This window comes from Pipistrellus kuhlii, unplaced genomic scaffold, assembly GCF_014108245.1.
Source record: "Pipistrellus kuhlii isolate mPipKuh1 unplaced genomic scaffold, mPipKuh1.p scaffold_m20_p_11, whole genome shotgun sequence".
Taxonomy (NCBI): domain Eukaryota; kingdom Metazoa; phylum Chordata; class Mammalia; order Chiroptera; family Vespertilionidae; genus Pipistrellus; species Pipistrellus kuhlii.
This window is the reverse complement of record NW_023425416.1, coordinates 11,099,941-11,126,829: the sequence shown is the minus strand read 5'-3', so window position 1 is coordinate 11,126,829 and position 26,889 is coordinate 11,099,941. Positions and strand designations below refer to the sequence as shown.

At 41.5% G+C, this 26,889-nt stretch overlaps 1 protein-coding gene across 5 annotated transcripts in view; it reads right to left on the bottom strand.

Moving 5' to 3' along the window:
- Positions 1 to 337: 337 nt before the first annotated feature.
- Positions 338 to 26,889, bottom strand: part of CFAP20DC (CFAP20 domain containing) — a 207,228-nt gene continuing 180,676 nt past the window's right edge. For all 5 annotated transcript variants that reach the window (XM_036430673.2, XM_036430678.2, XM_036430677.2 and 2 more), the window contains 2 exons: positions 12,791 to 12,885; positions 338 to 910 (listed from right to left, as the gene is read on the bottom strand). In XM_036430673.2, coding sequence (XP_036286566.1) covers positions 798 to 910; positions 12,791 to 12,885 — 208 coding nt within the window. In that variant the 3' untranslated portion in view covers positions 338 to 797. The remainder of the gene's footprint in view (positions 911 to 12,790; positions 12,886 to 26,889) is intronic.

Below are 26,889 nucleotides of genomic sequence, written 5' to 3'. Positions count from 1 at the left end.
ACGCCTGACTTCTTGTAAAATCTGGATCCATGGAGCTAGGTTTGGGTCATATTGTTAAAATTCAGAGGTAATTGGTAAAACAAAACAAAACAAAAAAGCAGCAAAGCAAAGCACAGTGCTAAGCAGCTTAAGTGATTAACAATGTTGTGATCTCGGCAAACTCTGGATGAACTATAATGAAATGGAAATAGTGGGGCCAGTGCCAATAAAATGTGATCATTAAGTCTGACCAGTGCACATTTCCTTTCTTAAGCGTCTAAGAAAAGGTAAATAGTACTTAGGAATATTCTGGTAAAGAAAGTGGGATACATAAAAAGGAGCAGTTTAAAAGGTCATCTTCTAATCATCATATTTTATTTTTAATACAAATAGGTAATAAAATAAAAGGTACCCAGGTATTGTTTAAAGAAGAATACATTTTCTATACATCCAGCCATCATTTACAGATTAACACTGCAAAGTATTTGAATTAATAACTCTTAATTTTTACATAAAATTATATGAAAAAAACACACACAAAATTATATGTAAGATGAGAACCAAAAAATAAGAACCAATTCAAAACCCTAAAATCTTGCCTGTGTATTAATTCCTTCACAGTTCCAAAAAGGCACACACGTCTACGAAAAGGATGTACTTATTCTTAACATCGAACATTATTTACAAAAGTAATTCACTCCTCTCAGTTACTTCTGATTCTGCGGGCCTGCCTGATACGCACACTGTGGTGTCCACAGAGTCAGAACTGCTGTCCTGCACGGCCTGGGGGTGGCCATTCTTTGCCCTGGAAGGAGGGCTTACACCAACTCGTAGTATTTCCCAGTCTGGGGATCAAAGTAACAGTTCAGACATGGGTCATACAGAAGAGTCAGCACTTCCTCGTCCTCTTCCGCACTCAGGTCTTCTTCACCTGCGGGAAGGGGAACCACAGACATGTTAGCTACTGGCCTCGCCCCAAATTCCTAACCGGCAACATCGGAAGAGCGAGGAAAAGGGAATCGCCATCTCTCCCCGGGGACTTTCTTTCTGTGGGTAGATGTTGGTTCTGATGGAGGAGTGCTGCAGATGTGATGAGATGATGCAGTGCAAGGAAGGGAAGAGTCAGCAATCACAGGCCTGCTTTGGTGGGAAGGAGAAGGAAAACCGAGTGTGGAGAACTGGCGGGGAGGGGGAAGGACCGAGGGTTATGTGAATCAGGGTTAGGGAAACCAGTAGGATTCAAAGCAGCCGTCACGGTTTTATGCTTCTTCAGGGGCCAGAGCAGTGCAAATGCAAAAGTGTGAATTGAATGACATAATAAAAAACTCAATCCCCATTCATACAGCCTAAAAAGACTACCAAATAAGCACGAATTAGGATAAAATGTTTAGAACACACAATATATAAGATGAAGTATTGTAGAATTGTTGATCTGAAACACAGATAATTTTATTAACTAATAGATTAAATTAAAACAATTAAAAATATTTAGAAAGATAAATAGGATATATAAAGCACAGAAGCCATACGGAAAAAACAATGCCAGGTGACCTGTCATTTTATTAGTGGTGGGAAGTATGTGAACTTTGCTGGGAATAGTGAACATGGCTGGAGGTTTTTTGTTGTTGCTGTTGTGACAGCCATTTGGATGGTTTGCATGAAAAGAATTGCTGCTGCCCAAATTTTGCTTGATTTCCTACAAATGACATGGAATGAGAAACCTGTTTTACTAGATGACTCCCTGCACCTTTTCTGTGCCCAATGTGTGCTATGTACTTGGGTACCTGACACCATCACCAGCGAGTGCCTTCTGGGGACTTCGGAAAATCCACGTAACAGAAACTCAGAGGCTGGGAGGCAAGATCTTCCTGAGCTAGAGAAAACCAGAGCAGGCTCAGGTGGGAAGGGAGATGAAGACAACACTCCTCTGTCTTCCTTGCATAGGCTACCAAGAACCAAACTTTTGGGTCACAGGCTTACAGGGGACAGTTTGGGAAGGTGGTGAGCACAGGCAGGGCTGGCATGCAATACAGGCTCAGTAAATACTGAATGTTCTTTGAAAGGGTGAATAAATGATTGTGAAACAAAGCCCGTGAGCTTAAGTGTCTTTGCCCAGAGTAAGGGAGTGTAGTGGTATTGGTGGAGCTTCATTTTACCCCCAACCCCCAAAATCAGATCCAGCTGGTGCTTGTTGGGACAGTGACGGGATGGACTTAAGTCCCAGGAAGTGGAGCCAAGATGGTGAAGAGCAGGCCTGGAATGACACAACAGCCATTCCTCTGCTCATCCTCCTGCTAACCACCCCAAACACTCAAGGTCATTTCCCCCTGCACCAGGCTCCGAGCCAGGTGTTGGGGATGCCGTGATAGGAGAACCAGGCAATCAGGAGTGTGAAGTGACCTGGAGGTGGGTAGGGGGAACACAATCAGCAGATCCGCTAGGCCCTAGAGTCTAGGGCATGTAGTCTGGCAGTCCTTAGAGTGAAGTCTACCAGAAGAATGATTGTGTCTGCCCTGCTCACTAACCTCTGGCAGAACCACTGGCATGAAAAGCAACTTCTCATGCAGGAGCTCATTTGGCCCTCACTGTTTTGTGAAGTAGACAGGAATTTTTGTACCCAATTTACAGATGAGGAACCAGGGTCCGAAAAGGTAAATAGCTCATCTGTGGTTACGTGGTTGCTTAGAGGCAGATTCAGGGATGAACCTGGGTTTCCAGACTCTCAGGTATTCTTTCGACCATACTAGCTTGCTGTTTTATTACAAAGGTGGTGTAACTCAACTCAGTTGGGAGCTATTTTATTACAGGAATTTAAGCAAGAAAAAGAGTAAAACTGTGAAGGTGTCCTACATTTTAAAAAATCAGGTTTGGAAACAAAGGAAATTTGATTTGCCATATTTCAAACACCACTGACCAAGATGAGCATGTCCACGTGGGAGAGCAGAGGTGAGCAGCTCAGTGAGCCCGAGGGAACGTGACTGACTACATCCAGAAAGGACACAGCTCAGTGGAGGCGACAGCGGCCTCCGGCTTCAAGTATACAAAGATGGCTAATGAGCAAAAGAGGAAGATTCCGTGTGGTTCCAGCAGAAAGCAATAGGGCGGCCAGGTGAAAGTTACAAAGGGACAGATTTTGGCTCAACAGGAGGAAGAAATTTCTAAACATCTGAGTGACCAGGGAATGGGACGTGGACCTTGGGGCAGGTGAAGCAGGGACTGGGCAACCGTTTGGGCGCAATTTCATAGCTGAACCTTCCCTACGACAGGGGACAGGCTCCAGTGATCCCCGAGGTGCCTCTGATGAGTGTCTGTGACTCTCGTCTGCAGTGGCTTATGTCCGAGCACTGTGACCGGCTTTAGCGAACAGCCACCTCACAGTGGCGCCCTGCAGTTTCTTACCGGGAACAGGAGCGCGGAGAAGCAGGCTGCCTGTCCTTCACTTTCTGTTGTCACCTTAAGAGTGGAGCCCAGGGCCTCCACCTGCTTCCTCTACGTGTCAGAGGTTGGGAATGCTTCCCAAGAGGCCGTTTTATAGGGAAAAGGACCCCGTGAGGTCACTTCTGTACATCAAAGGGGTGTGTGCACTTCGTTTACTTTCACATATTCAACCCATCACTTCTTCCATATTGGGGCGACTGCAGAGAACAGAACCATGCCAGTTTATCAATAGGACCTACTGTGTGCCTGCCATGTGGCTGAGCAGTCCAGTAGTGAATGTGACACACACACACACACACACACACACACACACACACAAAACAAAAGCAGCCACTACAGGTAGACAAGGAGATGGACAGGGAGGCACAATGGCAGAGAGGTGAAGAGGCTGCAGGAGCCACCAAACCTGGGAGGGATGGGAGCCCGCTGCTTCGGGCCCACATCACCTTAGGCTGCTTCTGCTTACATCACCTTAGGCTGCTTCAGGCCCACATCACCTTAGGCTGCTTCGGTCATTTCACCTCACAAGCCCTTTGCTTACTCATTTATGAAGCAGGAATAACGGTGCCTCTCTCACAGGGCATGGTGGCAGACACTGGACACTGGGTGCCAGGTATCGCACAGTGCACTCGGTAGCTGTTCAATGATGGTCATTACCACCACTATTAAGGATAATAACAATAAAATAAGTCATGAACTATAGGCTGTGACTTTTTAGTAATTCAAAACAGGGGCACTGACAAAGCTTCAAGGATGAGAAAAGGGCTCATGGACACAGGCAGTGTGACACTGAGCCATGGCAGTGGGGCAGACCTGGTCCAAATCCCATTTCTACCACTTCCCGGCTGTGGGACATTGGGAAGGTCACTGCTTGAGCCTCGCATGTACGGTAAGGACAGTAACAGTGCCTGTGACAGTACCTGTGAGAACTACATAAGGTAACACTCATCACACTCAGTAAGCATTCAATAAGTACTGTTACAGTCGTCACCATGGGAAACTTAAGATATTGGAGTTAGACACGAGTGGAATATGTTCATTAATACCTTATTCCCCACCCCAACTTTATCTTTTGGATTTTTCAAAAGAAAAACAAAACAAAACAAAAAAAAACCCCAGTTGATTTGAATGAACAATGAAGACCACAGCTAGGAAATAAAAACAGTTCTTACACTATCACATCTTTTTCCAAAAGTAAAATAACTTTTCCATCAGGTGTAATGTTAAAACCACATATCTCGGACTATGAGTAAAACCAGCTCAGGGAGCTACACTGGGCATCTTTTCTTGTGTCGACAACACCTCAGGGAGATTCTGACATCGGGCACAAGAGTTACAGGCTATTTAGTGACTTAGTGCATTGGTGCCTGCACTTTCCCAAAAGATAAAGTTTTAAAAAAAAAATATATTTTATTGACTTTTTACAGAGAGGAAGGGAGAGGGAGAGAGAGTTAGAAATGTCAATGAGAGAGAAACATCGACCAGCTGCCTCTTGCACACCCCCTACCGGGGATGTGCCCACAACCAATGTACATGCCCTTGACCGGAATCGAACCCGGGACCCTTCAGTCCGCAGACCGACGCTCTACCACTGAGCCAAACCGGCTTCGGCACCAAAAGATAAAGTTTTAAGCTGATGCTATTTTACTTAGAAAACAAGTCTTTTTATAACCAGCCAGGAGTTTTTCAAGTTGTCAGTAAGGGTTGTAATGAGCCCTGGGCCTTATCGCCCATCTGCCAAGGGGTGGAGTGGGCCCAGCCCTCAGGAGGGGCCCTGCTACGTCACGCAGACAGCCGGGAGCAGTAACTGCTGCAGACACGTGCTCGTCCCATACTCATCTCTACAGAACTGGGACCTCATGCGTGATAACCATGGGCTTAAGGCAGGTTTTGTTTGGTTTAGTACTAAAGCCTTAAATGGATGAATTTTAAATTCTACCAACACTGGCATTCATACAAAAATTGGGTGACCTTATGTATAATTTTACATGGAAATGAGTGCTTTAAACTACATAAAGGTTTTGTTTTCATTACAACTTAATTTTCAAAGCCTCCAACTTACAACCTTTTGCCACTGTAATCCCTACGTAATGAAATTATAATATCATTAAGCAATTGCCTCTATGATATCCAGCAATGGGAAACGTTTTGAAAGGTAATTATTGTGCTTGGGCATGGGGTAATTTTCAATTATATTCTTGGGTAGTGCAGAGTTTGTTTTTCCCCCAAATGTGAAATTGCTCTATTTAAAGACTGGCTGCAGAAGCTCTAAAAGGACAAATTAACAAATAAAGCCATTCTCTCCTACTAGACTAAGAGCATCTGGTCAGGGATCCAAATTACATTTTTTACACTTCTGCACACAATAAAGCCATTTCTAGTGAAATAAAATTGCCTTTCAGATAATAATCTATTTATAAACTTTCAGCTTCATCCACGTTGAAATTGGTTAACAGCAATAACTAGAGAAAGACCAATGGAGCCAGCAGCATCCTTACCCGCCCTCCCCTCACAGGCCCTCCACTCAGAGCTGAAGGAGTGAGCGATCCTTCCAGGTGACCCTTTGAAAGTCAATTAATACAAGTGCTTAATTACCTATATTTAATGCATTGTAACTGAAATAATAGAAAACCTTTACGCACAAGCTAAGTCTTCAAGCTTAAAAACAAATGATGTGGCACCACTTTATCAGATTTAAAATCTCTGAATCAAGACACTGTACTTGACTTTCAATTTTCTGATGCTGCCATCTAGAATTAAAAAAAAAAGTTAATGCATTTTCTCTCCTATAGATCTTGAGAACAGATTGACTGTATTTTCATGTGCATACTAATACACTATTATTTAAACAATTCAATGGGGAGGGATCACCGCAGGGAGCAGTCAGCCTAAGGAGCAATAAAGATGACATTTTAGATAAGATTTTCCCCAGAAGCAGGTGCTTGCAAACTCTACCACCAGCGTATCTCACAGGAGGGCAAAATCCACTTGCACTAGAGCCTGAGGAAGTCCACTGAGAACTGCTGAAGTTTGGTTTTCAGCAGATACGTACTCTCAACGGGGAAGATTAATGATCAACAATGGAATGAGAAGAGTGAAAAGATACTTCTCTTTTAGAAAGCTGTATTGTTCTTTGGAAGGCAAATAACATGCTATGATTACAGTTCCGGTTCCATTTGGGAAATAAGTACTTCGCCCCTTTGGTAAACACCGTGGCAGTATTTTACTTGTAAAGTGCCATTTAAAGTGACACGTTGAGGATTTAGATGATTAATTAGGAGTTAACTGCAATTTCATTCTTTCTGGGTAGCTCCCACTTGTAAATGCACACAGTATATCAAATCATCATGTTGCGCACCTTAAACTTACACAATGTCATGTGTCCATTATGTTTCCACAAAGCTGGAAAACCCCCACAAAACAATCGCGCGGCTTTCAACTCTGAATGCCTTTTGGTCTCACCGAAGGAAGGTCCCTGCCTGACTACTGGGCTGGGAAGCCTCAGAGCCCATCCCCTCTCAGGGGTCTGGTTTCAGGAAGGTGCTGCACTGCAGCTGGTGGAAAGGCATCCAGTCCCAGCCAGGGGCACGGGACCACTTCCTGGGCCCCACCCTCTGGGTGCAGGTGAGGGGTAAGTGGTGGGGTGTGGTTCTGGAGTAAGGGAGAGCGCCCCAGACACCAGCAATGTGTTCACCTCTCTGCTGGAGGATCCCCTCCTGTGCTGGGGCTGGGGGAAGGCATCTGTTTGCCTCAATGATAATGTTGACCCCCCACCTCCCAATCCCTTCTGTGCAGAGGACACCCTGGGGCCCTGCGCAGCCGCACAAGAGAAAACATCTTCGAGCTCCAATGTCAGTCAGGGAACAAAGGGCGACCCTTACCTCACAGGGAAGGGATTCTGGATTCAAGAATGTCATAAACACTAATGAACAGTCACAGGCTGAGTTCAGGCAGGGGCTCTATGGATAAGGAGAATACTAAAGAAAATATATATTTTTAAAACCCAGAAAGCTTCAAGAAAAAGAACTTCCTAAATTAAAAGACATTGCAGGGGACATTTCCGCCATCCAGTTCTCAATGACCCGTAAATGGGAACTCTGTGGTCCTGTCACAGCACAGGGACTCAGGGTGTGGAGCGGCCTGGTCAGCGACTTCTCCACATTCAGTGGGTCGGTTGACCCAGGCTGTGACCTTCACCTCACCTGTAAGGTGGGGACACGACAGAGCCCCATCACTGGGAGTGCTGGGACTAGTGGTTGTGAGGAAATATATGGGGAAACTCCAGCCAGTGCCAGCACACGGTGGGTGCTTTATTAAAGCTGACTTCTATTATTATTTTTTAAAAATAAATATACTTTTATTGATTTTAGAGAGGGAGAGGGAAAGAGAGAAACATCAATGATGAGAGAGAATCATTGATTGATTGCCTCCTGTATGCCCCCTACTGGGGATCCAGCCTGCAACCCGGACATGTGCTCTTACCAGAAATCGAACTGTGAACTCCTGGTTCAAAGGTCAATGCTCAACCACTGAGCCATGCTGGCTGAGCTGTTATTACTATTAATCATCAGTACTGGTTTTTCTGGGAGAAGGGCTCTTTTACATCTTAAATAAATCTTCAAGATACAGGATGATCCAGAGTAGACCAAATCCTCCTCCTGTTTCCAGAGAAGAAGACTCACTGGTCCACTCATCAAGTATCTATGGGGTGTTCACTGTATCCTAGGTGCCACTGAGGGTGCACAGTTGTTTGATGAAACAGAATGTCTGGTGTGGTAACGAACACAGCGATTTTAGGAGACTGCTGTAGAGTCAGCATTAGTTAAGTGTGAAATAATCGTGTGGCACAATATGGGACTCAATACCAGGAAAGTGTGAAAGTAGTGAGTGGGGGCCAGATTCCCCTCTCGGCTGGCTGCGAGGAGCCATGGGATATCCCTAAGTTCCTTACTAGGAATTTAGATACCACATCTATAAAATAAGCATCTGTTGCCTGTTTATGTCTCATGTGAAATTAATAAACATTCATAAAGGAATATCCTATGTGGTTTTGCCAAGCAAAGGGTACACAGGTGTTGTTTTAATGAGACTGGTAACTCCAAGAGTCCTTCTGAATGCCTTTCTTGGTCCAGATCTGTGTCAACTGCAAAAGAGGCTGCAAGCCTGAAGACAAAGGTTGTTTTTGTTCTACTCCGGAGCTGGTAAGTGTGAATAATTTAAGGGTCACATTTGTAAAGAAACAAATGTCAAATACAAAAGGACAACTATCAATATATTTCAAACAAAAGGACAACTATATTTCACTTTCAAAAGATCAGTTTGGTAGTTTTCTTGAGAGAGTTCTGAAATCTTACCTTCCCATTGTTACATTTCAGAGGAGCTTCAGGAAAAGACTTTTTTTAGTAAGTGTCAGGGCTCTGTGTCTATGGCAACTGATTTGCAAGCACACTGTGGCCCAGGAGGTTCTGGGAAGAGCCGTCCACTCCTCCATCCAAATGGCCCGAGCGCAGGCTGCTGGCTCGGCTGGAAGCTGGGCTTTGATACATTGAGACATTCTGGTCCAGAGCGACTGTGTCTTGACAAAAATGCAGTAGAGACTCAAAGGCCAGGTAAGGGGTGACCTCACTGTTGTGGAGCCTGGGGCAAGTTTTCCAGAGTTCTGTCTTGATCATGCCAATGTCCCCTGCTGTTAAATGCAGTTATGCCTCCTGCTGCACAGTGCATCTCAGCCTCTTCATCTGATGCCCTCCTTGCTCTAAGTCCCAGTGTCCGCGTGTATGGGCCAATAATAGTATGTGCCTACACCTCGTAGGCTATCCTGCGGATTAAGGTGCACACGTGTCCTGAGTCACAGGCAGATGAAATAAACCTTAGTTATTAGTGTTGTTACCCTAGAAGTCAGAAGAGGGGAGACCCCTGTTCCCTGTGAACCAGTCTTCGCAACGACTTCACTTCCCAGTGCTATGGTTCTGCTGAAAGGCACTGATGTGGAGGAAGCCTGGGTCCTAATCCTCCTTGTGTTCTTTTTTTTTTTTTTTTTAAATATATTTTATTGATTTTGTACAGAGAGGAAGGGAGAGAGATAGAGAGCTAGAAACATTGATGAGAGAGAGTCATTGATCAGCTGCCTCTTGCACACCCCCTACTGGGGATATGCCCGCAGCCAAGGTACATGCCCTTGACCGGAATCGAACCTGGGTTCTTCAGTCCCCAAGCCGACGCTCTATCCATTGAGCCAAACTGGTCTCGGCCCTCCTTGTGTTCTAACATTTGACCTTAGGCAAGGTCAAATTGACGGGATGGGCTACATCAGTGTTTTGTTTTTTAAATATATATATATATATATATATATATATATTATATATATATATATTAATATATATATATATATATATATATATATATATATATAATTGATTTAAGAGAGGAAGGAAGAGGGAGAAACAGAAACATCAATGATGAGAGAGAATCATTGACTGGCTGCCTTCTGCACATCCCCTACTGGGGATTGAGCCCACAACCCGGGCATGTGCCCTTGACTGGAATCAAACCTGGGACCCTACAGTCCACTGGCTGACGCTCTATCCACTGAGCCAAATGGGCTAGGACTACATCAGTGTTTTTAACTGGTTCATCAGAGCCCCAGGGCAGATTTCTGAGACTCTAACTTCCCCTTTAGCCAAAGTATTGTAGTTCTGCTTTTATCTCTTATATAATATATTGGGATTGAAAGAACGGGTTTTCACTGCTTATAAATAAAGTTTAAGAGCCATTACATAATATAGCCTATAACTGCTTTAATGGCTCTAAATTTAATGCTCTCATTAGTGAATTTTAGAAATATACCTAATATACTGAAAAATTAGAATTAGGGAGAAAATGGAAAGTCACATTTCAATGAATTAGCCTACTTGGTTTTTCAAGCCTATGATAAGAAATGACCAGTTGAACATTTCTTTCCCTCTTTTCCTCCCCCTTTCCCTTCCTGTATTCCTTCCAGTGAAAATACAGAATATCTGATATACACCAGAAAGAGCATACGGTACTCGGATCCAGGAGCGAGCAAAACTGGCAAAGTCTCTGTTCTTGGAAATTCAGAGGCTACTTAGGGAAAAAAGACAACAAACAACAAATTACAAGTTGTAAGTAGGCTGTGAAGAAAGTATACACAGCAAAGTGAGAGCGAAGGATTGCCTCAGATAAGATGGTCCAGAAAGGCCCATAGAAAGGTGGGCTGCCAGCAAACACCAGGCCTGGCGGTCCAAGTCCAGTGTCTTGTCCTCCATTCACCCCCTCAGTCCCTTGTCCTTGCCCTAGAAATGGTCAGCAGTCACCTCACCCCTCAGCCACTCCCATGGAGGCATTTCTGACAAGCCTGGGAGGGGAGGGGAGGCAGGTCCAGGGCTGAAACAGGTGACCAGAAGTCTGTTGTTTTTTTCCTTAAAGGACTAAGCTACTGAGCCCTTGAGATATTTTAATTTGCTTTTCTATTGATTAGGAATTCTCAATAGAAGAACAATCTTTCACTTCTGGGTTTTGTGCATATTTTACAGTAAGTAATCTATTTACTTGGTTCAAAACTAAAAAAAAAAAAAAAAAAGAAAAAAAAAAAAAAAGAAAGAAAGAAAAAGAAAAGAATAAAAACAATGATTGGGCTCTGGGACCGAGCTGCTTGGATTCACATCCCAACTCCGCTAATGACTGTGACCTGGGGCAGGTTAATCAGAAACTGTGCCTCGGTGTCCTTAGCTATGAAAAACAACTACACACACACACACACACACACACACACACACACACACACACAGCCTTCCTCATGGTGTTGCTGTGAGGGCTTAATGTAACAACTTAGCACGTGTCTGGCACATAGTAAGTGCTAAAGTAATGGTATCATGGAACCGAAACGCAGAACGAGCCCCAGGCTGCCCACAGCTGTTCCTCCCTTCTCCTTCTGATGATGTAAACTGAATAACTGACCCCATTATTTTTCCTTGAGAAGCACATTCTTTATAAGATCAGATAAAAATACTATTTTGATATATTGGTAAATATGAACTGTTCTATGTTTTTAAAAATAAGCCAATAGCATGTAAAGATAAACCAAATAGGAGACACTGGTTTTTGATGGTTTTAATTAGCTACAAACCACCCAAACATATCAGAAAAGGAGAAAGGGACCGCTGACAAAAATCTAGGCTGATACGCAGAAGGGGTGTCAGATCTGGTTAACTTTAACCAGAACATTTTTATAATCCTCTGAGTTTAATTTGTTGGTTTGTCATGAATGAAAGTTTTGTTTACCTTCAACGTAATTGAGCTCCTGCTGACAAAACCCCCCTTTGCAACAGGGACTGACAACATCCTTTCACCTGCTCCTCATAGCACTCCTCGTGGGTGCCTTTGCTCAAGGACCGTGGTCTCCGTTCCTGTGTCTTATTTAGGACACTTAACAGAACACGTTATTTGTTTCCTCACAGCAAGGTCTCCTCTGACAGCCAAGATTCTAGTTCTCTGTCATAAGTAATTATAAATGTACGCCTCTAAAAAGATTCCCAATTTGAGGGGCATAATATATTTCAGATAGTAAATCACAGAGACATCTCTATCCCTGGGGCAACCCAAATGTACAACTCAGATGTATGAGCTTTCACTCCAAATTATCCATATCTGAAGAAAAATGGATGTTCCACTTTCTCCCTGGGGCAACTAAGAACCCCGCTCCCCCTCCCCCCAAACTGGTGTCTTCGTTGGAGCAATTTATATTGGTTAAAAATTGTTTTAACCTCAGATACAGAGCTTCAGTCATCAAAACCCAACTCAGAAAACCATCTCAGGGAAGTCCTGCTCTGAGGTGGTCACTCCAGTTACGAACTTGAGATCCCCCCCCCCAGCCCCCGCTCCCTCGCCCCCTACCTCAAGCCCTCTGTTTCCACCAAACGTGCTTTTGTGTTTCTTCTCTCTACTCACCTGACAACCATGTTCCCTACTCACAACCAGAAACTAATGGTTTGTCTTATTAGGCTGAATTTACAAAGGCAGTAACCAAAATCGTGAAGGTCACAGCAGAAATTGGTAGAGCTGGAATTCAAATGAGGGTCAGTTTGACACCAAAGTCATGTTCTTCCTCCTTAAATCATATTTTGTCCTGGAGTAACCTTTAGAAGAAGGAGGAAAATTTCTCTCTTTGTTCTTTTTAGTTGTAAAGAACCCATCGTTGTATGAAACGAGGCACAGGTAACTGATTTTGGGTGTGGGAGTCTAGGCGTTCAGGATTTAATAAAAAAATAAAAGTGGCATCTCAAAGTGACCAGTTTTCTCTATTTATAGTTAATTATTTTTATTTTTTTATGCATAACACTTTTCATATTCCCACCTTGAGCAGTCAAACTTCCAGAAGAATCCTGATGCTGCTCTGCTGGCTGCCGACTGGGGGGAACGATGGGTGGGCTCAGCATGTTTAGCCAGTCCCTAAAGAGAAATGAAGAGCCAATGAACACACACGCCTGTGATTCCATAGGCAGCTTTTACCTTTCCCTGAATCTTTTGCATTTATATTTCAGAAAGACAAGATGTTCAAAAGTTAATATTTATTTTATAAACTGGTTAATGTAGAGTCAACCACTTAACTAACTACAGAGCTCCTTGACTTACCATGGAGTTACCTCCTGATAAACCATCATGAGGTAAAAATACTATAAGTTGAAAATGCATTTGATACACCTAACCTACTGCATATCATAGCTTAGCCCAGCCTACCTTAAACATGCTCAGAACACTTACATTAACCTTCACTAGGGCAAAATTACAGTTTTACAGTAAAGTGTTGAGTAATTTATTATGCTATTGCTTTCATATCACTGTAAAGCTGGAAAATTAAATCGAACCATCATGAATTAGGTATTGTCTGCAGTTGTTCAATAAATACATCAACTACATAAAGGGGGGATTCTTCTCAAAAGTTTGTTATTAAACTGTAGCACAGTTTCTCTCACATAAGAACATTATTTTAGTAACTCAGAAAAAATGCAGCAGAAACAAAGCTCCTTATAACCTCAGGGTAAGAAAGCCTGACAAAGACACATGTCACATGCCGTGAATGACAGCACTCTCCATGGTGACTAAAAGCAGAAGTTACTCTTGGAGTGATCGTGCACCAGCCATAGTGGTGGGAGTCAGTCTGCATTAATATGGGCTCTACAGCAGCAGGGGGTGAAGGAAGGCAGAGTGAGGGAGCCGGGCCCTTGAGTGACTCACTACGTCAGCTCTCCCATTAGGCCTGGGGACAAAACCATTCCAGAGCACCTCCTACATCCCATCTCCCTCTGCCTCCAGCCTCCTTTCCCAATGGCTTGACTTTCCTTCCTCTGTCATTCTTTTCCAGTCCCTGCTCCCCCTAGTAGACACCTGGGAGGGTGTGATGTGAGGGGTGACATGCAGAAGATGCGAGTCCCTGTGTACTCTACTTCGCCCCTTCTTAGCTCGAAACTTGCTCCTGTGCTTCTTTAGAGAAGGGAGCAAGCAGGGGAATGTGAAGGATTTTACAACATGAATTCTATTTCTTGCGTTGATATAGTACCCTGTGGTTTACCTTATTCTTCTCAACAGGAGCATGTCATCCTGACAACAATTTTTTCCCCTGTACTTCCTTTAGTCTTTATCTATAATGGGAGATAGTCCCAACCATAACTAAGAGTGGTGGTTCTCCAGGCCAATTCTGGCTCCATCTTTCCTAATGTAAGAACTTGGCCAGATCACTTAACATCGTAAGCCTCATCTATAAAAGGGAGATAATACCTCAGCATTTTGTTGTTAGGATTGAATAAAAATATGGATGAGAAACATGTGGCATGGCTCTGGGTACAGAGTTGCACTTTATAAATTTTAGCTATTATCATCACCATCTTCATTATCAAGGAAGATCATAGTGTTACTATCTACAATGATAAGCCAAGGTAAGAACTGGATTCTGTTGACATTAAACCAATAAAGGATGGTAGAATGATTACAAGTCTATTCAGTAGAGATTTCCCTTGCAAGCCATTTACTCTTTTTGTATAAAAAGTACCTTAATGTAAAAATTATCCATTTCCTATTTGGAATATTTTAAGCTACTTTAAGTAACTGCACACCTCAGCTATTACTAGATTATGGCTAGTGAAATAAGCAAGGTGAGCATGCTGTGTAATTGAATTTCATAGTAACACATTAAGGACATCAAAAAGGATTTGTCACAGACTTCCAAGCTTATGGGGCATTTTCTGATAAGCACTTTTTATTTACTAGTAGTCCATTTAATTATAGTAGATCAAAAATTCCTACATTATAGAAAATTACAAGGTCACACACAAATTATCAGCTCACTGACCTCATTACTCAGTAAGAATGATGGAGAGCAAGGATGAGTGAACAGGAGAAAAATAATGTTGTCCTATGATGATACCCCCAGAGACAAATTAGAAACTCCACCCAATTGCAGCAGAAGCACCTATGCATGGTTCATGGACATGGGAAAGAAGGTCCGTGTGGTTATTGTGTGACTGTTATGAAAAGCAAGGCATTCACTCCTTAAGCGAATGATTTGATTAATGTTTTCCCTTCTTAGCAGTAGCCATGAAAAGTATAGGGATCTTTAAAAAAATATTTTCAAAATTATCAAAAAGTTGTAAGAGTAGAATTCCTTAGTCCTTCACTCAGGTTCCCCACTAAACATCACACTTGCTTGTGATCTACCTGTCTATCTACCTAATCATCACCTCCCTGTCTATCTACCTAATTATCACCTACCACTACTTCTTCGTCTAGATGGGCTGGTACAGGATGGCCCTTGGACAAAGCCTGTCTAGCTGACTGCCTGCTCTGTCCAATCTGAAAACCAAGAATGGCTTCTATAGCTCTACATTTTATTTTATATTAATTCTACATTGTTGAAAGGTTACCTATGTCTCCTTTCCCCTCCACTGACCTCTCCCAGCCTGCTCCTGCCTCCCAGCACAGGCCCTCACCCCTGTTGTGTCCACGGGTTATGCTTATATGCATGCATACAAGTTTTTTGGTTGATCTCTAACCCTACTTCCCTCCCCTGCCTTCCCTCTATGGTCTGATGGTCTGTTCTGTGCTACTGTGTCTCTGGATCTATTTTTGTTCATCAGTTTATGTTGTTCAGACGTTTTTACATTTTTAAATGGTTGAAAAATTTTAAAATAATGCTTCATGACACATGATAATTACATAAAATTAAAATGTCAGTGCCCATAAATAACTTTTATTGGAATGCAAAAATGTTCACTTGCTTATGTACCATCTACAGCTGCTTCTGTGCTACAGGAACAGAGGGAAGTATTCACCAAGGTCCCTGACCTGTCACAGGCTCATGCTGATTTCTCCAATTCTAATGCAACCACAGGTCTGTCTCCTCTCCCCTCCTTCCTTATTTGTAACTCCCCTCTGCTGTGGAGACCTGGCTCCCATTATCTGCACCATTTTTACTATTTTCTGAACTATAGAACACGCCAAAAGTCACTGCAGAATTGCTAAGCAAACAAAACAAATTAAACAACCAATAGAAAACCTCTAACCTACTCCCTAGGGTTCTGTTTATGGTTCTTCTTATTCTTTAGTCAAAATACTAGGTCCGAATTTACTTGGGCTAGTTATTCCCTCTGCCCCCCTTCAGTGTGGTTACACAGACAGTCCCTGATTTACGACGGTGTGATTTACAATTTTGACTTCACAATGGCGTGAAAGCAATAGCATTCAGGAGAAATTTCACTCTGAATTTTGGTCTTTTCTTGGGCCAGCAATATGCAGTATTATTTTCTGTTGTGATTCTGGGCAGTGGCAGTGAGCCACAGCTCCCAGTCAGCCATGCGATCACTACTGATACTCTACAGTGTGTTCATATGTGAGATGATTTTGCCCGACTGTAGACTAGCATAGTGTTTTGGGCACATTTAAGGTAGGCTGGGCTAAGCTATGATGTTGGGTAGATTAGGTGTATGAAATGCATTTTTGATTTAGGATCTTTTCAACTTCAGATATAACCCCATCGTAAGTTGAGGAGCATCTGCATTATTCATTTGAAATATAGAGTCATCAGCTTTTGTTTGTATCACATTTTAGGTTTTATTCTCCATCCTTAATGATTTTTATTACCTGTGTTGTTGAGAATGTTACACATTAACAGTTCAAAAGTCAAAACTACACAGGAAGACATATTCAGGTAAGACTTACATTTCACCCATCCTTCCAGTCTGTTCCCACCCTCATCGCTTCTATGTCATCACACCCATCGCTCCATAGGTAATTTCATTAGTTAAAATTTTCCTTTCTATTTTTCTTTTTGTAAAAAATAGCAGATACATGTCTGTTTTTATTCATTATTCTTCCTAAATAAAAGGTGGCATACTATAATTAATTTCTTGCATTTTTATAACTTAAAACATATCCTGGAAATCACTTACACTAGTTCATAGCTTCCTCATTCTTATGGCTGCATAGTACTACACTCTGTGGGTGTGCTATCGCTTGTGTCACCACTCTCTTATGTTTGGGCATGTTTTCAATATTTTACATTATTACAAATTAACTGAAAGAATTTTGCTATTAATGCTGCAATGAATAACCATGGGCATATCTATTTTTGTATATATACCCTGAGTGGCCAGATTATTATGATCTCTGAACACATAATAATCTGGCCATTCAGTGTATATCTTATATAATAAAAGGCTAATATGCAAATTGTCCCCTCGACCAGGAGTTCGACCAGCAGGTAGGCCTGCCAACTGCCCATGCATGAATTCATGCACTGGGCCTCTAACACACACACGCACACACACACACACACACACACACATCAGAGATCATAATAATCTGGCCACTCAGTGTATATCTGGAGATATATCTTTAAGGTAAATTTCTAGAAGTGGGATTCCTGGAAAAAAGGTAAATATTTACTTGGTTTTGTTAGTCAAATTCACTCCACCAGGATTGTTCACATCTGTGTTCCCACCAGTCATGCATGGAAGTGCTGGTTTCTTTACAGCCATGTCACAAGAACATGTCACAAGTTTTTAATGCTTTCTAATATGAGAGATGAGAGCTAGTATCTTAAAGTAGTTTTAATTTGCACTTGTTTTCATTATGAGTATCATGAGTGGAGGTGACTGCACTTTATATTACTATTTATATATATGCATGTGGTATTTTATATCTCTGTCTATATAAATATTGTCAGTTCATATCTTTTTCCCCTTTTATCATTTTTATCTCTTTCTTTTACCTTGTAATTTGTGTTCATTTACTTTGTTTTTGTCATGCAAAAGTTAATCTCTTTCCCCCACCGTGCTCCCCCCAAAGACCCCCCTAGTCAGATGTATAAATCTTGTGTTTTATTGCCTCAGTATTTTGAGTCATACTCTATGGTATGTGTTTCTTCTGGTGTAAGGTGCCTCTGATTTTATCTTGTAAAAATGACTGCATAATGCTCTTGATAAGTGATATTTTAACTTAATATTTAAAAGATTTTATACCACTCAAAATTTTTGATCAAAGCAACTCATTTGTTTGGCTTTTTAACTAAGAAAGCACTTACAAAGTATATTTTGAAGAAAAAAAGGTTTCCATGTTAGTAATAAAATATGAAACCTATCAGCTAAACAAAGTCAACCAGAACTTTTTCTTGCAGGACTTTGAGTCTTTAAGACACTGACTCTACTGAGGGAGGACGGAGTATACAGCACCACCCACATGTGTGCGTCTGGAACTGTTACATCTCTTGGTATCAGGAGTCCACAGACCACACTTTGAAAGATGCTGTATCAGGTTAGAGTCTAAAATATAAAAACAATGTCACCAGGAGAAAATGGTCTAACATTAGACCATTTTCTCCTGGTGACATTGTTTTTATTTTATTTTACGTATGTTTAATAATTTTTCTTTTTCAAGAGCATCCCTTTTTGGTGACTTATTAAAAAGCAGAATTGTATAGCCTAGTACCTGTATCTTACATGTTTATATTTTAATGTGATAGTTAATGCTGATCCATTGCCTTGACTCCCAATTGGCTCCTTCAAACCTCCATGCCTTCCCCACAGCAAGCAGCGGACATCTAATGCGGGGGGAACATCTAGTAACACTGGCCTTCTCTCAATTCCCCATTTTGGGCTCCCTCAGGCATGCTGTTCTTGACTGTAGTTCTGAGCCATTTCCTGAACCTGTTTCTTACCCTGACTACCCATGTCCAGAATCTGTTCTAACTCTTTGTCCCACCATTTCCATACTTGCCTTGTCTTTGTACTTGATACTAGCACTTTATTTAGGTTGCTTTCCTCAACCCCAACTAAAATCTCTTACCCTGAAAGAAGTTTGGGTTTTAAACATCTGTGGCCAGGAAACAGATAGGGGAGAAATCACAGATACTATTATAATAAAAAGCTGGTAAAACCTTTTCCCCAGAAACATGTACATAGACCCAAATTTTACTTCCAACTCAAGAGGTCAGAGATCATCTGAAGCCCATTCAGAGTCTTCTGGATGCCTGAATTAGGACTTCTGAACCTTGGAATAGCATGGAGGCAGTGTTTCTAGCAGAGTAAAATCCCTGCTTGGCAAAGTACTTCCGTAAAGAGCCAGGCAGTAAATACATATGTTAGCCTTTCCAAGCCATAAGGTCTCTGTTGCAGTTATTCAACTCTGCTGTTGTAGTGTGAAAGCAACATAAAAAATAAGTAAGTAAATGAGCATGGCGGTGTTACAATACAATCTTACTTACAAACCATGTCCTGCAAAGGGTAGGATTTGGCCCCCGGCTGCAGCTGAGTGACCTCTGCCTCAGAGGAAGGAGCTGAAGAGGAAACTTCTTGGCTGCTAGGAAACTTGCTGTCCCTGTTCCTCTCAGTGCCTTTTGAATCCACCCTTTTCACCATCTCTACTTCCACTTCCAAAGTCCAAGCAACTATCTTGCCTCATGTTATCTGTAGAAAAAGCTCTTAATTGATCCCTTTATAGTCATTCACTCTGGCTTCACTTCTGTTCTCCACACTGTAGCCAAAATTCTAATCCAATTCAAGTCAACCCTATGTTTACAACCCTCCCAAGTCATTGGGAAGCAATTGCACTCAGGAGAAAGACCAGAATCTGGCCTTGGAGGCTTTGCATAGAATAATCTCTATGTATTTTTCCAGCCACACCTTGCATTATTCTCCCTCCGACTCACAGTAGGCTCTAGTAACATTGGCCTTCTCTCACTGCTGGGATATGGCCTACTCCCTACCATCATAGGGCTGTTTGTCCAGGCTGTGCTCCCCTGCGAGACCTTGGTCTCCTCCACTCTCCTACCCTCCCATGGCCTGGTGAAACCATACCCAACCTTCAGATTTTGGCTCAAGCATCTCTCTTGGGAAGTCCTCCCTGATGCTCCCTTGCCATTCTAGCCAACTTCCTTTATTACTCCTTTTAATAGAGCAACTGTGATCTTCTCATTAGAGCTCTTGTCTCAGCTCATAGTTAATCCTCATTTGTTTGATCATCTGATGAATGCAGTCTTCCCCATTTGACTCTAACCTGCACCTAGCAGAGTGTCTGACACAAAGAAGACACTCCCTCATATTTACCAAATGCTTCTCTGTCGGTCTTAAATACTGAGTGCCACTCAGTGTTCCAAGTTTCCATAACAGTAACCACATAGCTGCTGTAACCTACTCTGTATTTGCCCTCCACCTTGCTCTTTCTCCACCTGCAGGAGCATGGGATTGTTTCCTCTAATGTGTGTGGTACATACACACTTTAGGGAGAACCTGGGATACATACCTTGTTTCCTTATAGCAAGACTGAAAAATTTAAGTTTCTGTCTCAGAAAATGAAATGCTTGTTTAAAAATATATTTACTAGTATTACAAAACTAAGACAATTCATGTTTCTTTAAAAAAAAAAACTTATACATACAAAAAAGAGCTCTTAGTAGTTTTCTTTATAGGACTCATCCTCCATTTGAAGTAGGAAGTGCAAACCATAAGTTAGAAACACAAGCTATCAGCTGGGAACTCTTTTGCATATTTCTGAAGAAGGACTAGAACAGGTATTAAGATACTGTTCTTAAATTGTAGTTTGTTTTCCACCGGGTGTCTCTCAGTGATGGAAGAATGATCCCCATCTAAGTGTTCAGGGCTGCTTTCTCCATATTCTCACCACATGGTTATCTAATCTATAGTTAATTACCATTAGTAACTGTACTTACTACTTCCAAAGACCACATTTCATCTTCAAACAGCTCTTACTGTTAAAAGGCTTTTTCCTCATGTTGAGGCAAAATCTGTTTTCTTTTCATCTCCACCTGTTTGTCCTACTTTTACGTAACCTTGGCCCTCTCAAGAAATAATTCTAATCTCCCTCCAAGACACAGTAGGAGAGCGTAGGGACTGTCTCTCCACAACTCCTTTCTCCCCTTGTTCTTGGAACAGCTTCCTCAAACCACATGACTTCCTGGAGTTACCATGTTCCTACATGAGCCCACAGCGTCAGTTGATGGGTCCAGAGGTGGTCATATGACCTAACCCAGCCTATCACTGTGCTTCCCTAAAACTTCTGAAACTGGATCTGAAAATCAGACAGTCCCCAATAAAGATGGAAGCCAACAGAAGTGAAACTAGATGCCACTGGTTACCGTATTTCCTATCACATTGAGGAAGCTTATCTGGAAAAAGAACGAGAAAGTTTAACATCTAGATTCTGGGAATGAAACATTGTTGGTACCTCTGAATGAAATGGGAAATCAGGGAGAAGAAACCAGTTTGGGTGATATAGGAATTCAGTTTAGTACATAAGGAATATGCAGTCTTGGTAGTTTCTCTAAGGAAAGGTATGCTGGAAACATTTAGGGATCTATTACTGGGTCCCAGCCTCAGCTTTTGAATATGCTGTCATAGCTCCATACCCATTGCCACCATCCTAGCCTGTACTTCCAGAATCTCTCCCTTGTTTATCCTGCAGCCAAATGCCTTCCTCTAATCCAATCCAGAGTGAGCTTTTAGGGCAAAATCCAAAAATCACTGCATTGGTTTAAAGCACATGTGTCAAACACAAGGCCCGTGGGCCAAATCCGTCCCGCCAGGCCTTGCAATGTGGCCCGCACCGCGCTGTCATCACTGCACTCCGCTGCGTTTCCATCACAATGACAGTTTATGACTGTTCAGTAAACCATTCGGCCCGCGATTTAGGCTGGATTTTAGATTTTGGCCCCTTCTCTGATTGAGTTCGACACCCCTAGTTTAAAGCTTTGCAGACTCTGGTCCTTACTATCTCTACAGAATATGTTTGTGCCTTTCCTTCACTTTTTCTACCATACCACCCCCAGCTACAGAGGCAGAACAGCCACATCTTTAATCCTGTTTTAAAAAAATCTCCATGTTAATATTTTATTATTATTGCACAATAGACTTGAAGACATATGTATATACATACATATATGCCCATGAGTAAAAACAATTTAACTGTTTAATTATGAAAAATTTCAAACATATGTCAAACTCTGAAATTTACACTACTCAGATTTAACAATGTTAACATTTTGCTCAATAATCTTTTTCTTGGTGCTAACTTTTTTATTCTTTCTTTATTTTTATTTTTAAAATTTTGTTTTACAGCCACAGTTTAGATTTAACACTACAAGTCCTCTGCTTTAACAGCTGAGCTATAAAATTCATTCCTTTTGTCATAACGGCCTAGTACTATAGATTTAATGTTAGTATCCTCCTCAGATTCGTATGTTGAAACCTACTCCCCGCTGTGATAGTGTTGGGAGGTGGGGCCTTTGGGAGGTGCTAAGGACATAAGGGTGAAGCCCTCAGATATGGATTAGTGCCCTTATAAAAGAGTCCCTAAAGAGCGCTCTTGCCCCTTCTGCCATGTGAGGTTATGGTGAGAATGCAGCTATCTAACTATGAACAAGAAAGAGGAGCTCTGGCCAGACTATAAGCTCCATAAGACAAGACAATCATGCCTGTCTTCTTCACCTTGGGCTGGACACATATTAGATGCTCAGTAAATGCTTGTTGAGTGATGAGTGAATTCCTGTATGAAGCCACGGCTAGGAAAGAAGGACCTAGAGGTAAGAGTGAAAAGATTGGGAAGTGGAGTTCTCGGAGGAAGACCTGGCAGAGAGGAGGGTAGGAGAAAATACTCTGAGTGCAGTGGGAGGGATAGCAGGAGCCAAAAAGGCATCTAGTGGAGAACTATATAAGAGTTATTCTTCCCAGGCATTTCTTTTCTCCTCCTAAAAATGCTCCCAGAGGATGTTTGCTTTCTGGTAACATCTGGAATAGGATCACATCTCTTTCACACAAATGTGGGGAAATCTATTGCATCAACAAGTGCAATATTTTCATCTCTCATCAATCCCTGCGTATTTGAAGACACAAAAAATTACTCATACAAAAAGGAAATCATGCTCTTTCTCCTTCTGGCCTCTACAAAATCACCTCTCCTGCCCATGTCTTTGTCAGAAAATCCTTAAAAGAGAGGACTCAAGTCTCCCCAAGTGCTCAATGCTCCAAGAAATCACAGGAATGATTAACTTCCCTTACTCTAGTAAGCATATTTTATATGTTCTCTGCAGAACTGAATATCTTTCCTGCTTGGCAGTATTTTCCCTCAGGTTAAGAAAATATTAATGACATAGCATCCTGGGACCATTTTACACACACCGACTCATTAGACATGGTAGATAATTCAACTCTGGAGGCACAAATCCAGGTATCAGCCATCAAATTCAACTACAACATGTGAACAGTAATATCCTATCTACTTGAGACAATCTGGAAAAAGTCCAGTCCCTTCTGTGACTTCTCAGTGGTGATATCAGCATTGCTGCTCTACAATTTTATGTTGAATCAATGTTTCTCGGGCCCATGCTGTGTCACAGACTTTGTGCTGGATATTGAGGAGTAAGATGTGGCTCTGCTCTGAGGAATTTAGTCTTCTGGATGCAGACTACTAGACCAGCACTTAGAAGACACTGAAGTATGTTAGATAGAGGTAAGCCCAGAGAACCCTCACAGTTAGGAAAAGGGTTCACAGAAGGCTTTCTAGCAAAAGTTGAAAAGGTTGTTCCTGAAAGGTGAGGATGAGGCAGCAAAATAGAGAATAAAATGGGATGATATCCTAGAAGGAAGAGCGTGTATCCCAGTAGAAAGGGGTAGAGGTTTGGGGGTACCCATTGTGAATTTATGGGCACTGTGAGTACTGTGTGCTGGATGATGCGACTATGGTCAATTGCTGAAGAAGGCAGGGCTCTATGATGGCAAACAAAGGAGTTCCTACTTCATTCTGAAGGCCCTAGGGGTCTATTCATGGATTTTGAGCTAGAGGAATCTTTGATTTGCATGTTAGAAAGATCACAGAGGCAGCTGTGGGGGGAATAGATTGGTGGGGAGAAGGGCTAGAATGATCAATTAGGAAGTTGTACAATCTAGGCAAGGAATAATGTTATTTTGGAAACTTAATACACATGCATATGAAAATACAGATAAGGAACACAGAGCTTTCCCTTTGACAAACTTCATTTCCCATTGTATCGAAATAAGATTGTGATGTACAGAAATCCCCAGAGGTCACATCTTGTTTTTATAATACCATGCTGTGACAGTGAAGATCTTTAGCAATGGCAGTTTGCCTTTAGAACCTTACACTCTAATAAGGACTATTTTAAAGTCTTTCAGTGTGGTCCATATACTATCTCAGTCAAATTCAAACAGTTATTGAGGGTACAAGTGCCCAACACTGAGTTGGATATATAAGAATACTGAGTAAATACAAGACATGGTCCCAATCCCAAATAAGTGGGCAAAGATATGAGCAGGCAGGTGAGAAAAAAAAAGACATGTAAATGCCTCCCCATTCCCTTCATGGAAAGATGTTAGACTATATATATATATATATATATATATATATATATATATATATATATATATATAGGCAAATCAAAATAATGAGTTACACTGACATACAACAACTCGGCAAAAGTTCTAAAGTGTCATGAAGCTCAGCGTGAGCTGCTAAGAATGTAAAGTGGTGAACAATTAGGTAATACTCAACAAAATTACCAAGTAATTTCACTGCTAGACATTACTATAAACACATACTTGCCAAGGTCACAGAGATGCCCATGAGGATGTTTATCAGAGCACTGTTTACAATAATGAAAAGCTGGAAACCACCTAAATGTCCATCAGCAGATAACTGGCTGAGTAAATTACAGTAATATCCAGCAATTAATGAAGAATGTGTTCAATTATATATGCAAATTCAGAAAGATGTCCAAAATTTATTCTGTAAAAATCTAAAAAGCAAGTTGTATAACAGTATAGAGACTCATCTTATTGAGTTGAAAAAAAAATATATCAATACAATACTTTCTTGTATATTCACATAAAGTTTCTGAAGGATGCCCACGAAACTTAACTGTCATCATACCTGGGAGTAAAAAATGTGGAGTGGGGGTGGGGTGGGGTGGGAAGAATAAGACCTATTTTTCACTTTCTATTTTTCTACTCTAGTCGAATTTTATTTTACTACTTTCTTTTTAAATGTGGATTTTCTCTCTTCAGGAGCTTACAATTTAAAAAATATATATATATTATTGATTTTTCACAGAGAGGAAGAGAGAGGGATAGAGAGCTAGAAACATCGATCAGCTGCCTCCTGCACCCCCCTCCCCCCAATGGGGATGCGCCTGCAACCAAGGTACATGCCCTTGGCTGGAATCGAAGCTAGGACCTTTCAGTCTGCAGGCTGACACTATTCACTGAGCCAAACAGGTTTCAGCAGGAGCTTACAATTTGATGGCATCTATAAGAGGACTCTTCTGAAACACAGCTTCAAAACATCTTTTAAAAAGTGTTTTAGGTGACAGCACTTACTGGAAACAGCAGTCCCACTGGTCCCTCAACCAATGGAGGAGAGAGGAAAAAGCCAACGTCATCTGACTGATCCTGGCAGCCTTCCCCATTGGACATATGAACTTCAATGATAAAAGCAGGACGTTTTGGGTCTTTATAAATAAATGCTGGTAATGTTCCTGAAATTGTCAAGTTTCTTTGCATAAACAGCCACTTTATCTAATGCGATAGATATGACTTAAAAAACAGATGGTGGCTTATTATTTTTTTTTTTACACATCATTCATGAGCCTAATTATTAAAGCAAACAGTTCCTGGGCTGACCTCTGCAATGTCAGGTCTGACAAGTCGATGACACAACCTGACAAAGAGGATTACAATGGGAGAGCTGGAAGATGCTCTACGGGAGAGAGGAGGAGAGGCTAAAAGCCCCAGGAAGCAAACATACTGACTTTTTTCATTCTAGGAGCTGCATTCATGAGAGCATGTGAAAAGAAGCTTAATATGTTGTGATCTGCTGTTCAAAGGGTTTCTTTTTTTAGTTGCTGGGAGATAAAGGGTCTGAATGTCATGGAAAACTAAGCAGTGACTCACTTATCCTTTACCTTTTACTGGAGGGGACTCATTTCGGGGTGAAAATTCTCAAGGAAGTCAGTTTATCTCCTCAAAACAGAAAAAACTAATCAAGCATTGTCTGATTAATTAGAGACACTTGAAAAAACTGCTATCAAGGCCCTACAGCTGTAATCAATTTAATCAACATGCACAGAGCGAATCTGGTTTTCTTGATTAACAAAGCTGAATGTTAAACAGAAGAGTTTGACATTGTAGTGCCATTAGCTAAAGCTGCAAATTGAACACTTTCCCTAAATGTTCAAAGTCAGGTCAGGACAAAGTGAAAACTCTTTTATGAGGACCACGGGCATGAACATTCTAGTTCTTCCCTTGATATTTCCAAGCAGAAGAATAGTTTAATCTAAGTAGCAGAAACTTCAGGATGTTTCAATGAAGACAAAAAAGTGATGTGAGATTTCTCTCAGCTTATTGTCATCCAAGCTGGTTACGGAATTCATGAGGAATAGACATGCCAGACACAAAGAGATGGCATTTTCTTATTACATTTTTAAGATGTGAATGTGAAATGCCCCTATATAGTTTCTGATGAGTAAATTGAAAAGTTCAGTTTGGCTTATTTTATTTGCCTGAAGTTAATTTAAATGTCAAGATGTTTAATGTAATACTGGTTTAGTAACAGTTTTGTTTCTGGCTCTTAAAAAGCACATTTACAATTATAAAGTTGTAATACCATTCCCATGTATTCTTGAAATGAAGGGGAAAGAGTGAACATGGCATATTGTAGTCATTCAATAAATACTTATGGAGTGAACCATTGCAGAGTTAAAACTTACCCACTGGTAATATATTATGGTAGCTATGATTTTGGCCAGCCAATTCCTTTTTTTCTGAGAAACGAACTCTTCTCTTCTATGGGTAACCCACTTCACATTGTTTTGGATGCTAAGCTTTTCCTCACTCCCAATATGGGGGCAGGCATTAGATCCAAAGCTAGGCCAGAGTC